This window comes from Nelusetta ayraudi, unplaced genomic scaffold, assembly GCF_046127955.1.
Source record: "Nelusetta ayraudi isolate G7.1 ecotype Tasmania unplaced genomic scaffold, CSIRO-AGI_Nayr_v1 ptg000011l, whole genome shotgun sequence".
Classification (NCBI taxonomy): domain Eukaryota; kingdom Metazoa; phylum Chordata; class Actinopteri; order Tetraodontiformes; family Monacanthidae; genus Nelusetta; species Nelusetta ayraudi.
In genome coordinates, this window is record NW_027466061.1 from 13,943,890 (window position 1) to 13,959,658 (window position 15,769).

Genomic DNA, 15,769 nt, shown 5'->3' on the forward strand with positions numbered 1-15,769 from the left:
GTGTCAGTGATGTTTATATGATACTATATTTGCACATTCTACCATTCTAAATACACGGGACACGCTGCATTATAAGATTCTGTTGTCCGTGATTAATTTCTAAACTTAAATCAGCAAATACATGGCCAGCTACAGTATTTCATCGAAGGAAGCCAAAATAAAACATTTTACAAGGACTTTTTAACAAATAAAATTCATAATATTGTATTTCCCCCCATTTTAGAGCAACACTTATTAATACTTTTCTCATTTACATTTAAGAGGCTTAACCCCAAAAAGCTTTAACAGAAAGTTTAGTAGTTTCTTATATAAATAGCCAAAATAGGCCCTTTAGGCGGGCTGGTAGGAGGACAGTTGACTGGAGATTAATGTCTACTTTCTGTCTCTGAAGCATGCTACCCGTGAGCTGAGAGAAGAAGGGCCCACTTACTCAGCTTTCAAGTCTTTATGTTCATCAAAATTTTGATTTATCAAGCCGACTCATGTTTTAGCAAATGCTATAATGTTTTTACTAGTTCTGCCTTCTTTTAAGGAAGTTTATAGTCTAAGCTATATACATATAGCTTAATTCTTTCTATTTTGTTTGGCTGTTTTAATACTGTTGTGTTATTTAATTACATGTGATAACTGTCAAAAATGTAAGCGGTCGGTTACAAAACATGGGTGTGAATTTAGTCTGTCATTTAGTGTTTTAGACGTGTGCATACGTTCACTTGTCTGCTAGATAATTTCATGGATACAAAAAGTTAATTAGTAAATACTAATAAAACTTTATTTTTGTATATTACATCATGAACAGATTTCACCATATGAAAAAAAAATAAAGTAACAAAATTAACAGTATCAAGACCGAGGCCATGTTTCATGCAAAACCAGTTTGGAGAACAGAGAAGCAAATTCAATACATATAACAATCAAATGAAAATACATAAAATGTCTTGTATGGAACTGGAAAAAAGTTTAAAAAATTGGCTGACAACAATCTTTTTGAAAAACAGAAAGCCTTTTACAAAAAATGTTCTTTCTATAGTTTGTTTTATACTATACTAAACTATACTGTACTATACAATTTATTTTTATCATTGTAGCGAGAAAAAATCATTTTGCTTCAATGTTTCCTTTTAAAAGATTCATAACTATATTTTATCATTTGTGTTTCTTGTTTTCAGCATCTTTCAGTGAGTAAGTTAATAAAACAATACTGGTTATTTGAGAGCTGCTAATGTTGAGGAAGGAAAGCAGCCTGTTTGGCGGCACAAGAGCTCCACCGCATCCTCTCTTGACAGCAGCTCAGCTCCGTTTCTTTGCTTTAGAGTTCTTGTTGTGAACCCCTTGTGCCGCATTACTGGAAAACACAACACAGAAAACATCACCTTCGTAACTCGGAAGGACATGTTAAGAACTGCAATCTATAGAAGATAAAAACAGATTTCTGTGATGCATACCTCACTTTATTGATGTAAGACATGACCCATGGAAGAGCTGGATTGAAGCATCCTTTCCCCCATGTTGTGTGGAAACTATAAAAATAATAATAGGTTGATAATAATAATAATAATAATAATAATAATAATAATAATAATAATAATAATAACAACAACAACAACAACAACAACAACAACAACAACAACAACAATAATAATAATAATAATGATGATGACTTATTATCTCCTATTTTAGATATTATTCTGTTAGTACTCACATAATGGCATCAATGCGACACATAGAGGTGGCAGTCTGCACAGTGAACCCTTTGATTATTTTAAATGGTATTCTGTTATTCGTGTAACTCCGGCAGCATGAATAAGCTGTGTAAAAGAGACAAGATGAGCACATCAGGCAAAAAATAACAACAACCCAAAACCAACTAAAAATCAACAATTCTCGGCACAAATAAAAATAAAAAGACATATCTGAATGAACCTGTAACAGACCTGCAGATGTGTTTGTGAGCAGCAGACAAATGGTGAGCAGTGTGATGACTGTGGCCACAGCTTTATCGGATCCCATGTCTTGCCTTGCGCTGCTAGCCGTCACTCTGAGTTCAGCTGATTTCTCGAGGTTGTGGTGACAACTTGCTCTTCTCTGCTGCCTTTTATCAAGGCCTGGCTGGAGTGGAAAACTTTCCCCAGTGGAACAAATGTTGGTAAGAGTGTTGCATCAACACTGAAGCATGAGGAAAATCCCCTGTCACTTTTACCTGCGGTCAAAGAGAGACCGAGGAGAAGTAGGTGTTTGATGTTGCACGTGTGTTCGCAACACGTACACTGTTGTCATGTACAGTTCCCCTGATTGAGTGTTAATGTTTTTTTTAGAAAATTTTTCTATTTGATTATCTCTGTTGTGCTTGATTTAAGCCACATCCTATTAAGGCAGCACGGGCCTCGACAAAGAATTTCCAGATTCATTGTTATTACTCATTAATACAACCGCCTGGCTGGCCTTCATTTGTGACAAAATTAGTTCTTTTTCTAGACAGGTGTGTTCTCGCAGGTGCTGGGCAGGCAACCAAAGGTTTAATATATACATGTATGTATGCATCTATAAATTTTAAATGTTTTTCATGGTAGAAAACTTGCATAGACTTGTTTACAATTTTTAATCTGAGATAATTTTGCTGAATAATGATTCAACCATAACACAAATAATAGAATGAGATAGAATCCCATGCAAGTGTCACATGGTTTACTTGCTGAGAAGAATGACAATACCTTTGTATTTGTCTAACACGCAAATGCAAAGTACACAGGGATCACCGCACCTTGAAACAACTGAAGGCCTGTAGAACCGGAGTCACACGGGAAATTACAAAGGTGTGGCAAAGTTTTTATTTAATTTTTTTGCCGTCATCAAACTGCAATAACATAATATTCTGTCAGACACATTTAGATTAAACACAAGAGGGAAAGATTTGGAACTTTACAAGTTTCTACTGCAGAAGTCACTGACCTTCTGTGGGTTGGACAAGTAGGTTGCTTTGAGGTTGTGTCGGAGCCTTTTCTAGGTCAGAGGAAGACTGTCTTCAAGAACCCTCTAAAAGGGCTCCACAAATAGGTCATGGTATGGTACGAGTCTTCCAAAGGGTGCAGTATGATTGTTTCCATCGTAACCACACGGCATTTTAACCATCAAACTTTTCATGTCACTTTCCATCTACGTGCACGCACCCTCAAGTATAGAGTCCCCAATTTATTATGTGCCTAGTACTGATATTGAAAAAGTATTGTTTTTTGTTTTGTTTTGTTTTTTGTTTTAAAAAAAGCAAAACATTTTTGTTTTTATAAAATAGTCAACCACTTTAACTGGGAAGGCATCAGAGGTGAAGTGCTCCTGTGGAAAGATCTGCAAGAATCTTAGGGGCCTTAGAAGACACCAGGGTAAGTCCAAGTGGGGACAGGGGAGACACAGGTGCAGTGCACAGACCTAGTTTCTGGTGAGACGCAGGAAAGCTCCAGTCAGGAAGCACCCCACAGCACTGGAGATTTCTTAGCACCTACGCCACCCATAGTACGCAGGAATATCCTCACTGATGCCATACCACAGACAGAACCCATGAAGGAGAGGATCAAATGGCCAAAGATGTCGGACACGAAGGAGTGGAACAGCTTGGACAATGACCTGGACATAGTCCTTGAGGCTACCCAAGCGGGAACAGCAGAGCGGAAGGTGATCACTCTCACAGAGATCACATACAACCTAGCAAAATAACGCTTCAGAGCAACAGAGCGAAGGTGCATCACCAAGACAGGAAAACAACCGAGCAGGAGAGCGAGGAAGATCCACAGCTTAAGGGAAGAGATCAAGATACGGAACAGGAGGTATAAGACAAGCAGCACTGATGAAAGGGAAGGCATAAAGAAGCTCACAAGCAGCCTACAGGAGAGCCTCAGTAGACTCAGAAGGGCAGAGAGGACAAGAAAACTGAGCAAGGTAAAAGAGAAGAGGAGGGCTCAGTTTGTTAAAGATCCCTACAATTTCACAAGGTCTATACTGGGAGAAGTAAAATCTGTGAGTCTGATTAGCTCTAAAGAGGATGTCGAGGCATACCTCAAGGATACGCACAGTGACTTTAACAGACGTCTACCCCTTGGCGAGAATCCAGGAATTGCTAGGGCAGAACCTCCCACCATCATGCTGAACACCAGCGAACCAACCTGGAAGGAAGTCCAGGATGTGGTCAAAAAGGCACAAGCAGCTTCAGCCCCTGGCCCTAGTGGTATACCCTACAAGGTGTACAAAAATTGCCCAAAGCTTCTCCGGTGGTTATGGAAACTGCTCTGGAGGATCTGGAAGAAAGGCACTGTACCACAAAGCTGGAAGAGGGCAGAACGACGCTTTGTCCCCAAAAAGGAGGCCTCAGCAAACATAAGCCAGTTTAGAACCATTTCCCTACTCAGAGTTGAATGCAAGATCTTCTTCTCAGTACTGTACAATGATGGACTCTGGGGTCTGGCAACCGACAATAAGGGGTTTCTTTGACGACCTTACCACCACAACATCAACCCATGTGCAGGCAAAATGGGTCCTAACCAAGCTTGGTGAGGTGGTATCGTGGGCTAGGATGTCTTTCAAGACAAAAAAAATCAAGGAGTATGAATATCAAGAAAGGCAACATCACTGACAACTTCAGTCATGTGAGTGAGATCAACCCATCAATAAAGGACAATCCCATTATGCATCTGGGAAAGTGGTACGATGAGTCACTACGGGACAGTAACAATGTCCATAGCACAGAGAAGCAAGCGGAGGGTTGACTGAAAAACATTGAAAAGTCTGGACTCCCTGGAAAGTTCAAGGCCTGGATGTACCAACATGGCCTGCTTCCCAGGCTGATGTAGCTGTTAACCGTGTATGAAATCCCGCTTACAGCAGTGGAAGGAATGGAGTGCAAGATCAATGAGTACCTCCGAAAGTGGCTGGGAATTCCTACAAGTTTTACATCAGTTGGGCTGTATATCAGGTCTGGGCAACTGCAACTACCCCTTTCATCTCTTGTTGAAGAGTTCAGAGTGGCGAAATGCAGGGTTGTTATGACCTTCAGGGACTCCAGAGACAACAAAGTCCATGAAGCTGGGATTAAAACTAGGTCAGTATGAAAGTGGGAAGTTTCTGCATCGCTGGCCCAAGCTGAAGGGAACCTCAAACTCAAGGACATCATCGGAACACCCTGCACAGGAAGGCAAGGACTGGGAATGACTCGTGTCCAAAAGTGGGGAAAAGCCAGCCCAACGGAGAGGAGAGCCATGGTCCAGGCTCCAGTTTCCAGACGTTGTCCAAACCCCCTTAAGACCGGATGCAGTCCTGTTCTCTACAGTAGGAAAAAATATCATCCTAGTGGAGCTGACTGTACTGTGGGAAGACGGGTGTGAGGAGGCATTTGAGAGGAAGTCTGAGAGCTACCGAGACTTGATGCAGGGATGCAGGGGAAAGGCAGGCCTGGTTGTAGGGTGCAGAGGCTTCCCAGCCCAATCAGTCTGGAAGCTGCTGACTGCGGTGGGACTGAGGGGGAGTGAGAGGTCCAGCAGAGAGAGCCTCTTGTTGGATATGGAGCAGGAGGGAGGAGTTGAGCTGGAAGCCAGGAGGGAAAGAGTAGTGACTGGCCACCACTGCTGACCCACCAACAGGAGAGTGTCGTGGATAAGGGTCGAAACACTCAATGATTGTTGGACATGACCTCCTGGCTAAAGGCTGCAGTCATTGAACAATGACTGGAGGAGAAGCACCCTAGGATTGTAATTATTAACTAGTTCTTAAATGCATTAGCTTTGTTTTTAATCTAATTTTAATGACCGACAAGTCACTCTCCTTTACTTTTTTTGCTTACTTCACTTTTCAGAAAATCTGTGTCTAAAACACACACATCTTGTGTGAGGTCACAAAGGGCACCAATATCGCTCAGAGATAAGTAAAAAACCATCTGAGCAGATGTTGGTTCTACTCTCTAAGATTACTGATGATCATGATTGTATTTGCCGTCTTCGTCAGGAAAAATTAGATATATGTAGATCTAAATATAGCTAGCTCTACATATATAAATATAAAAATATATAGAAATAATACATAATAATATATTAAATACATATAACAATAACTTGAAAATACACGGCAGAAGAAGATGAAGCTTTATTGTCAGTGCATAGGAAGATACAACAAAACTTTAAGCGTTTAGCAACAAACCACTTTAGCAGTGATACTCTTGAGTACTCACACATACACATATAACACATGTACACGAAAAGTGGAAAAGGGCAATAATAATAAACAAACAAAACATATCAATAATAACAGTGCTGTATTAGTTATTGCACGTACTCCCGGTTATTGCACAGATTGGCCAGGGAATTGTGAGGTAGTCAGAGAGAAAGAAGTGAGATTTTAGTCTATGGTTTCTGCTGCAGTCTTTTCACAGCCATGGGGAAGAAGCTGTGTTTGAGTCAGTTGGTGCAGGTCTGTATGGTTTCCAGAGTCTTCCAGAGGAGAGATGGTCAACAGAGATTGTCCTGGGCAAGCTGGCTGTCATTGCAGATCTTTGTTGCGCGTCTGAAGAGATGACTTAAGTAGGTCTCATCCAGGTGTGGGAACTGTGCCACACAGTGTATCTGTAGGTCAAGACACTATCAACTGTACAATGGTAACGTGCAAAGGTTCCTCGGCAGGCGTGGAGGAAGTTTGTTCCTTCTCAGCATTCTTCGGAAGAAGAGACACTGTTGGGATTTTTTGATAATATAATGTGGATGGTTTTTAGAGTCCAACCCAGGTCCTTTGAGATGTGTAATCGTAAGATCTGGCACCAGTGTGGTCCTTGAAATAAATGATAATAAAAAAAAAACCAAAACAAACTTGTGTGAAACTGTAAAAATAGTTCAAGCATTTGCTGACAAGTCTTTGACATCTTTGATTACAATATGTTTGTTTTGAACATTGATAAGATTTGTGTTTTATTTCAGCAGGCATTTTTTCCTCGTTAGTATTAGAAAGTTTTATTTGGCTTCAATGTTGCCATAACATATACTCAAACAGCTACAGTTTATCAGATGTCTTGTTTTCAGACCATTTCCAAAAAATAATAACGCACTGCACATACAAATTGAAAAAATGGTGCGTTAACAGTAACTTACTTCCATGATGATCGTGGGAGTTTATGTTTAAAGAATTATTTGGTGATTCACAGTAGCCAACACATAGTCAGTATCACCACCCTAACCTTTTGTCTATGAAACAGTCTTTGTGGGTTTTAAAATGGGCCAAGTGGTTGGTTTGGCCCACTGTTCTGGTTTCAGGTGCCCCAATTATCAAACTTCCCCTTTGACCCAAAAATCCGACAGCGTTCTTTCCAGCTTCATGTTTCCAGTTCTGCGGGACATTACCTTCCTATTCACAGAGTATTTAAATATGAAAGCCGGAGAAACACACCAAATCATCTTTGTTGAGGATCCAAAGCTGAAAAGCGAATCACTGCTGGAGAGAAGCTGTGTGAAGATGGCAAAGATCGCTGTGTGTGTTGCAGCCCTGGTGCTGCTTGTTGCACTGGTTGAAAGCAGTAAGTTTGACGTCAGCAGTTTTTGTTTGCTTATTTCTTTTTATCGTGAGTAAGTGGGAGAAGATACTTTAGAAGTTCTTGTTCTATATTTGTCATTGTTTGTAATTCATTTTGCCTTCTGCTGTTAACCTTATCTATATCATAGGTCCTTCATGTTGCACACTTTATCATGAGAGCCCAGTTCCAGTGAGGATGCTAAAATTCTACAAAATCCAGGAGGACACAGGTTACTGCAACATCAAAGCTGTAATGTAAGAAGAAAACAGATTCAATTTGGACAAACCTCAGTAATAAAGTGTGACATTCTGTTTGTGGCATTGTGCTGATGTATAAATATCTTTCTTCAACAGCTTCAAGCTGAAGATAAAAAACAGCAGACCACTCTGTGCCAACCCTGACGCAAAGTGGGTGCAGAGGGCCATAACGATTGTACCAGAGTAAGTTTTTGTCTTTATTGGCTCAACCTCTGAATTGCTGTCAGCAGCACGTATCAGTCACAAGGCACAAGGTATAAACGTTTTGTGTATTAAATGAGTAAATGTTTTCTTGATTTTGTCTTTCAGAAAACCTTGAAGATGATAGCCGAGTCAATGATAGCCGAGTCATATTTGTCCGGTGCTGTTTCGAGGTCAATTTTGAAAGTATATCTATGTATTATTATTTTTTTTTGAGTTTATGAATCTATTTTTGTTTAAAAAAAATGATAAAGGCAAATGCATTCAAGATTTTTAAGATTTGTTCATTCTTTTTAAATGACTGTGGTGTCATGTATTATCTTCTTTTAAGGGAAGTTGCTATTTGGGAAAATAAAAAGAAATAAATACTATTAGAAGAACTACAGAACTACTGCATGTAAAGAAAGCGTAACTAGTGAGATGATACACATTTAAAACAAACAAAAAAATAGGAGGTGGTAGCCATTGGTTGTAATTTGCTGCACTTCCAGTAGGTGGCGAGCGCACAGGAAAGATTCTCAGTGTTGTGAATCATGAATGAGTGACGGGAAGTGAACCGGAAGTGACTGTGTCTGTGTGCGTTCACCTTATCATACAAGACTCAAATTTTAGAATGTCGGGTTTTTATGTTTTTATTTTATCATTTCATGTGGCATAAGATCTCGGCATGGCAAGGCAAAAGGTTGTTAGGCCATGAGATAAGATGAAGAGGCAAGATGATGCTACAGTACGGTTTAGCTAGGAGCGAGCCTGTGCTAACGCCGTGCAAGCAGGATAACTGTGGAGGCTACGAGGGGAGGATGTTCTAGCGTAGAAAGGGGTAAGAGAGTCGAAAACAGGTCGTCCTAGTTAGAAATTAATTTATTGCTTTAAAAAAACAAAAAAACAACACTATTTATATTTTTTTGATAAGCTAGATAGTCAGCTAAACTTTTGTGTGTACTTACCTGGTGTGCCCTCCCCCTTTGACAACACTTGAAATGCTCACAAATTATGACGTAGAAAGGGGTAAGAGACTCAAAAACAGGTCGACCTAGTTAGAGATTAATTTATGGCTTTAAAAACAACAACAACAACAACCCACTATTTATATTTTGATAAGCTAGATAGTCAGCTAAACTTGAGTTTGTACTTACCTGGTGTGCCCTGCCCCTTTGACAACCCTTGAAATGCTCACAAATTATGACATTCATTATTGTTTTTAAAATATCAATTCGATTTGTAAACTAACAAACTGATGTACCATTGCTATTATGAAAATTACTATTTTGTCATAAATGGCATCGTCGAAACACGTTAAACTGTAATAAGATTGAGTATGCAAGGTGTACAATGAATTCATGTCAGAAATCATCATTTGTAATGCAGCCCCTCTGTTCTGTTTGCATTTAGAGACTAATTAATGTGACTGAGACCTACAGCTAGATAAACGCATCTGCTAACCTGACAGGTACTACTGAGGTTTTAAGGAGGCAGGAGTCATGAAAGAAGAGGGCAGAAGTGACAGCCTATTCGAGGATCCGGACTTCCCTGCAGAGGACACGTCTTTGTTCTGTGACCGCTCCACACCAGTTGTCAGGCTACAGGGCAGCATCACTTGGCTCCGGCCACAGGTCAGACCCAGTGCGCTGCTTAGATGTGTCAGAGGTTTGTGTGCTTTTCAAAAGATTGCGTGATTACCTGGCCTGCTGCCAACTCACTTGCATCACTCGTTATTCATTCAACCAAAGAGGGATTTTCCCTGTCCCGGCTTCTCATTTTAGATCCTTTGTATATTATTTTGTTGTGAAAGCACTGACCTTTTTGACTTTATGTGAAAAATAAAGACTGAGATGCAATTTGGATAATATTGTAGCAAAAAAAATCAACATCTTTGATTTTCGTTCGTACATTCATTCATTCATTCATTCATTCATTCATTCATTTATTCATTCATTCATCCATTTACTTATTTGTGTCAATGCCCTCATCCCGTGTTTCTCTTTGCAGAAGATCTGCCTAGCACCAACCCTCTTCCCTGACGACATCAACTTGGCTCATTCAAAACAGGGGCTGTTAGGGGACTGCTGGTTTCTCTGTGCGTGCTCCTTCTTGCTAAAAAATAAACATCTCCTAAATAAGGTAGGCTGGCACACGGCACGCAACACTGTTTCCTCGCCGATTTGCTGACAAGGGTCTTGATTCTTTTTAGGTGCTGGTCCCTGACCAGCCTCAGTGGGGTGACCGCAGGTACAGAGGCTCCTTCAAGTTCTGTTTTTGGCAGCATGGATGCTGGACAGAGGTGATAGTTGACGACCGGCTTCCCTGCATCAACTCCGCCCTTTGCTTCTCACGATGCCACTCCCTCTCTGCCTTCTGGGTGGCGCTGTTGGAAAAGGCCTATGCAAAGTAAATGGCTTGTGTAATTTTCCTGTTTTTTCCCACTGATGTAAATCTCTTTTTAAAATTGATGGATGAAAACTTTCCATACATTACATTGTGGAAAGTACCCTGCGCTATATTATAGCCAACATATTAAGGAAATATTGGGATTTCCATATTATGTGCCTTCTACAGGCTTCATGGTTCGTATGAGAGGCTCTGGGCAGGACAGGTGTCGGAGGCCCTGGTGGATTTGACTGGTGGCCTTGCCGAGCGCTGCAGTTTGAGAGACTGTGGTTCAGAGGTGGAGCAGAGAGCACCACAGGACAGTGGCCAGGTCAGGAAAAGGTGGCTGGACCTGCAACATCTGCACCCAGTGAGAAACCAGTGTGCACTCAGCTGCTCCACAAACGACAGTCCTGAAGGTTATGGAACATATTTTTACAAGCAAGTGTTTTTCTTTTTTCTTTTTTGTTTGTTTGTATCACATCTGATGACCTGTCTGACTGTTACAGGTGCTTGTGAGCCTGGTCAGTACCATGCACTGACTGTCATGGAGTGGTTGGATGTGGACAGAATGTCGGGGGACAAAGTACAGTTGCTCAGGATCAGAAACCCATGGGGAAGATGCTGTTGGGGAGGGGTCTGGATAGAAAGGTAGGCACATGCATTTCCTAATGTAAGTCATGTGACAAGTAAGTAAGTAAAATGTATTCATTTAGCCTGGATGAATGCACAGAAAATAGTTTTAAACAAGGTAACAAAGTAGTTTTCATCAGTATAATATTCACAGAAGCTTCAAAATCAAAAGGACAAATAGACAGTGACATCAATTTAAACAGAAATGCCTGTCTGTAAATAAACAGATCTTGACTATTACAAATGTCACATAGCTCTCATATGCTGTAGCTGTCATATTCAAAAACCCTTTCACCTTTAACTTTGAACTGCATGCAGCTCACAGCTTGTCCTAGCCAGAAGACCTGCAAAAGACTGGTTTGTTACAGTGAAATAAGCAAGCCAAATCTTCCCCTGCAGTGGTGTTGGTTGGAACTCTGTGGACCCCTCTTATGCTTTGGAGCTCCAATCCAGGGCAACCGAAGGCGAGTTCTGGTTGGACGAGGGCGAGTTCCTGTCACAGTTTAATGACATCACAGTTGGCTATCCCATCACTGATGGGGGACATCTCAGAAGTATCTATTCAGGTCAGTTCTTATCTTTAAAAAATGGCTAAAATTGTTGACTTCAATGGCCCCATCTTATTTAAGTCAGCCATCCCTCCTTTTCAATAGGAGCTTTACTGACTCACAGTCACCAGCTGGCAGGCCGGTGGACCAGAGGGCACTCTGCTGGCGGCAGCCGGAACAGCAGCAGCTATGGCAGCAACCCCAAATTCTGGCTGAGAGTGTGTGACAAAGGAGAGGTTGTGGTGTCCCTGCTGCAGCAGGAACGACGCAGGAACTCTGAGAAATTCTCTCAGAGGTGTCTTCAGGACAACAAGAACACAAAGCACCAGCACTACCAAGCCATCGCTCTGCACATGTGGAAGGTTTGTGATGTTGCTTGCTGAAGACAAACTTAATAAGGCTATGTGCCTTGTATAATTCTTTCCCTCCCTGTTCCCAGGTGGACAAGAAGCGTTTTAGTCTGAGCCGGATGTTAAACAAACCCCCCAGTGCTTCCACCCACTGCCACACCTATGTGAGAGAGGCGGTCCTCCATGAGGAGCTGGAGCCAGGACACTACCTGATGATCCCGAGCATCTACCAGCCTGGACTTGAAGCTCGCTTCCTCATCAGGGTCTTCTCTTCCTCCCCAACAACCGTCAGGTAGCAAAAAACCTCAACTCTATTGATCGATTTGATTTCTTGTAGAAAGGTTCAGTTAAATAGTGACTTTAAAATTGTTGTCGTCATGGAAGCATAACGAAAGTCTCTTGGCTTTTACACAGAAAACAAAAAATAGAACATAGAAATATACACGCAATTTTTTTTTATAGAAATATAGCACACATACTGTATATAAGTTACAAAAAAATAAGAAATGGAATATCAAAGATTTAAAACATATTTACAGAATGAAATGAATTGAAATAGTTCGCAGTCTGGATAATGTGCATAGATAGAAACTTTATTGTCTGATTCTCACTAAAAAAAAATATTAAAAAACAGAAATTTGTCTTTGACAAAGCTTTAAAGATTGATTTAAAAAAAATAAAATAAAAACTCAAACACATTCACAACCCATAACAAATAAGATTATTTTTTTGCTGTTCAGAACAGTGATTGCGGAGGCGATGAATGGTTTCTTGTAGATGTTTTTTCCGGGCCAGTGGGGTTCTGTATCATTTGCCTGATGGCAGCAGCGTGAAGGAGTGGTGCAGGGGTTTGGAGGGGTCCTCTGTGATGAGGGTGGCTGTCATCACCACTGAGCGCCTGTGAAATCCTAGTGAAAGGTTGAGCATTCTGCATAATTATAACATTATTACGTAATAACCAAAAACGGAAGTGGATTTGCTCCGCAGGAAGCACGCTACCAGGAGTTCACCTCACTTTTTTCTCACAGATGGGTTTTTCCAGCTTCTCTGTAATCACAAGGCTTGTCATGTTGCTGATTGAATTTTTACATCACTCTACTGGTTCCCTCCCCAGTGCCCTAAAAATGCCAGCGACATCACTGCCATTGCCCACAGAAGGAGAATGGGAGACGAGTAACTTTCAAGGCTTGTGGGTGGAGGGAAGGACTGCAGGAGGAAGCAGGAACTTCCTGTCCCACAGGCAGAACCCAAACTTCCCTTTCACATTGTGTGATGAGTCAACTGTGACACCAGAAGTGAATGTCAGGATCACCCTGCAGCAGAATCGCCCTGACACTGACCTGCTCCCTATTGGCTTCCACATTTATAAGGTCAGATAAACGACATTACTGATTTACTTTTTGTTACTATTGTTACCTTTAGAACATGTTCAATTTGGTTTAGGATAGTTTTGTCTGCAAAGTCTTCTTTTACATACTAGAGAAATATTTTCTTCCTTAGTCTTAAACAAAGATTTATTTATATTTATTATATTTATAATTGAATATCTTAAAAATAGACACATGCCTTATTGTTTGGGTTTAACACACCTGCCTCACACGCAGAAAGATCGGCTATGTATTTTCTCTTTTGAAGTTTGTGAGTATTTAATTCTCTGTTCATACAGCTCTCTGAAGGGGAACCCACTCAGACGGTTCCCAAGGACGAGGAGCCTGTGGCCAGTTGCGTCCCTCACTGCTACACACAGGATGTCTGCCTAGCCTGCCGTCTCCCTCCTGGGGCTTACACCATTGTGCCGTCCACCTATCAGCCCGACTGCTCGGCCAGCTTCACTCTGAGCCTGGCATGCAGAATACACAGGTTGGCTCTGCTTTCCTGGCCTTGGTCCGATCAATGTTCAGATCGTGCGACCACAAAGCTTACGGCTTTAGGCTTTGTCATTGTTAACGTTGAACTCCAGGTCTTGTGATCTATTGGTCTTTTGCAGGAAAGTCGTGAAAAGTCAGGAAAGACTGGGTCGAACCATTCAAGAGGTCAGTGTATTTGTAACACTGCAAAAACTGCTCACTAAAGCATATTTATCAACTCTGTGGTCAAAAGATGGCAGCACTGACTAACCACTGTGTTTGTGTGTTTGTGTCCCATCCCCTTGGCGGCAGATCTCTCACATCTCCTTGATGCAAAGCTAACTGCTCCGCCGATGTCACCCAGCCTCCCTTTGCCTCCTGGCGCACGATGAAAGAGCCGGTTCACCCGTCAACCTTCACCCAGAGATGGTGTGTATGTGTTTGTGTGCGCACGCATGTATCTATAGATCCCTAGTTGCTCCGGAGGCAGACGGGCAGAAGATGTGGGAATATGTGTCGGGAGTCCCGGAAACCCCTTTATCCTGAGCCGCCGAGGCTCTGGGCGGATGGGCAGCCGCACACTCATGGGCGATTAGAACATCAGAGGTTGTCGCTGGGCTGGGCTGCTAATGAAGTATGACGGGACCGGCTGGTGTAAACAAACAGCCGCCATTGAAGAGGGCCGCCACCGCTCCGGCTCATTCACTCATTGGTGCGCCTGGCGGCCCGGAACAAAGAGCCTTCTCATGAAGGTCCTCGCAGAGGCACAGGGGGTACGAGGGCTGGGGATGGTCTCCATCAGCAGGGCCAACCAAACCGCACCGCACCGCGCCATACCGAGCCACGACTTCACTCCCAGGGACTCTGCTCCTTCTGGGGTGTTGTCTTTCACAGATGTCTATTTTTCCTGTGCTCATCATCCACACAAACAGCTGCATCAGAATGGATCTTTCTACTCAGCTCTTCCTCGAGTGTGTCCTTTCAGGTCAGGCACTATGGTTCTAAACCCTCAGGTCTGTCTGTTGGCACAGGTTTGAGCCAGACACTCGCACTCTTTTTGAGATCTCTATCTTGTACTTTTTTGCAAGACAGAAAGGATCTATGGAATTGTATGAAAAAAAATCAATCAGTACCGGTCTTAACCAATTAGGTTTATCTGAGTTTAAATGCACTAAAGAATTCTAATTTATTGCATCTTCGATAAACGCGTCCAAAAAATGTATTGGTTGGCAAAACTTAACCAAATCAGCCTTGTGGTTGAGGTCATGTCACACACCATGGACACTTTTTACTTCTACTGTGGAAAGCCAAACTGTCCAAATATACACTTTTGCAGCACATGAAAAATACATGTTTTACATGAATTTTACATGTGACATAAAGAAAATCAAGCTTGAAGTTCACTCATAAGATCATTCAAATAAGTTTGAGGTATGCATGAATTTTCATTTGTGCGAGTCGCGTATGTGGGGGTGGTATGGTCGTCCATATTCTACCAAGTGGGCTGTATGATATGCTTGTAATAAATATGTAGTGCCTGAAAGAGAAAAGCTGCATTCAATCTGGAATGGCACTAAAACGTGTGCTGCAGGCCTTCAGCAAGTCTTCCCTGCCAAATACAGTTATTACTCACTATTATATGCTTATGTTTTGGTTTTCACTAACTGAGTTCACAGCTCTGCTTGGAGCTGAACAGAGCTGTAGTTTGAAGATGAACAGATGTTACATGCAAATTGGTTTGGATGAACTGAGGAAACGCTGCACACCAGTGGAGGTTGGTTCATGCTGAATAAGTTGTCAGTTTTTATGTGACGGATTCATACACGTGGTCCGCCTCCTCACACCAATGTTACTGTGTTGCTTGACACATATGTGAGCCAGTGTTCCCAAGAAAACTCTTACAAGTTATAATGAAATTAACTTGAGTGGTACTGTGCATTATTTATTTCTGTTTTGAAATCGGTTGTCTGCTATTTAATAAATAAAACGACCTAACATCACCCTGTGTTTTGTCAGTTTTCCTGTTTTG

General features: G+C 41.7%; 2 protein-coding genes across 4 annotated transcripts; one reads left to right on the plus strand and one right to left on the minus strand.

Annotated features, from left to right (window-relative positions):
• Positions 1-1,279: 1,279 nt before the first annotated feature.
• Positions 1,280-2,123, minus strand: ccl20a.3 (chemokine (C-C motif) ligand 20a, duplicate 3). The gene is made up of 4 exons (XM_076019738.1): positions 1,935-2,123; positions 1,703-1,808; positions 1,446-1,520; positions 1,280-1,345 (listed from the first exon to the last, which is right to left on the minus strand). Exons 1-4 carry the CDS (start codon positions 2,008-2,010, stop codon positions 1,291-1,293), a joined length of 312 nt encoding a protein of 103 aa, XP_075875853.1. The 5' UTR covers positions 2,011-2,123; the 3' UTR covers positions 1,280-1,290.
• Positions 2,124-8,408: 6,285 nt separating this feature from the next.
• On the plus strand, positions 8,409-15,740 carry capn10 (calpain 10). Of its 3 annotated transcripts, XM_076021233.1 has the most exons (13): positions 8,417-8,815; positions 9,446-9,608; positions 9,985-10,116; positions 10,187-10,383; positions 10,552-10,781; positions 10,872-11,013; positions 11,395-11,561; positions 11,649-11,905; positions 11,983-12,185; positions 13,008-13,263; positions 13,560-13,753; positions 13,881-13,926; positions 14,053-15,740. In XM_076021233.1, exons 2-13 carry the CDS (start codon positions 9,477-9,479, stop codon positions 14,080-14,082), a joined length of 1,986 nt encoding a protein of 661 aa, XP_075877348.1. In that variant the 5' UTR covers positions 8,417-8,815; positions 9,446-9,476; the 3' UTR covers positions 14,083-15,740. The 3 variants fall into 3 exon arrangements, with proteins under 3 accessions (XP_075877346.1, XP_075877348.1, XP_075877347.1); XM_076021231.1 differs by having other exon boundaries at positions 8,409-8,815; positions 10,552-11,013; XM_076021232.1 differs by lacking the exon at positions 8,417-8,815 and adding an exon at positions 8,993-9,003 and having other exon boundaries at positions 10,552-11,013.
• Positions 15,741-15,769: the final 29 nt, after the last annotated feature.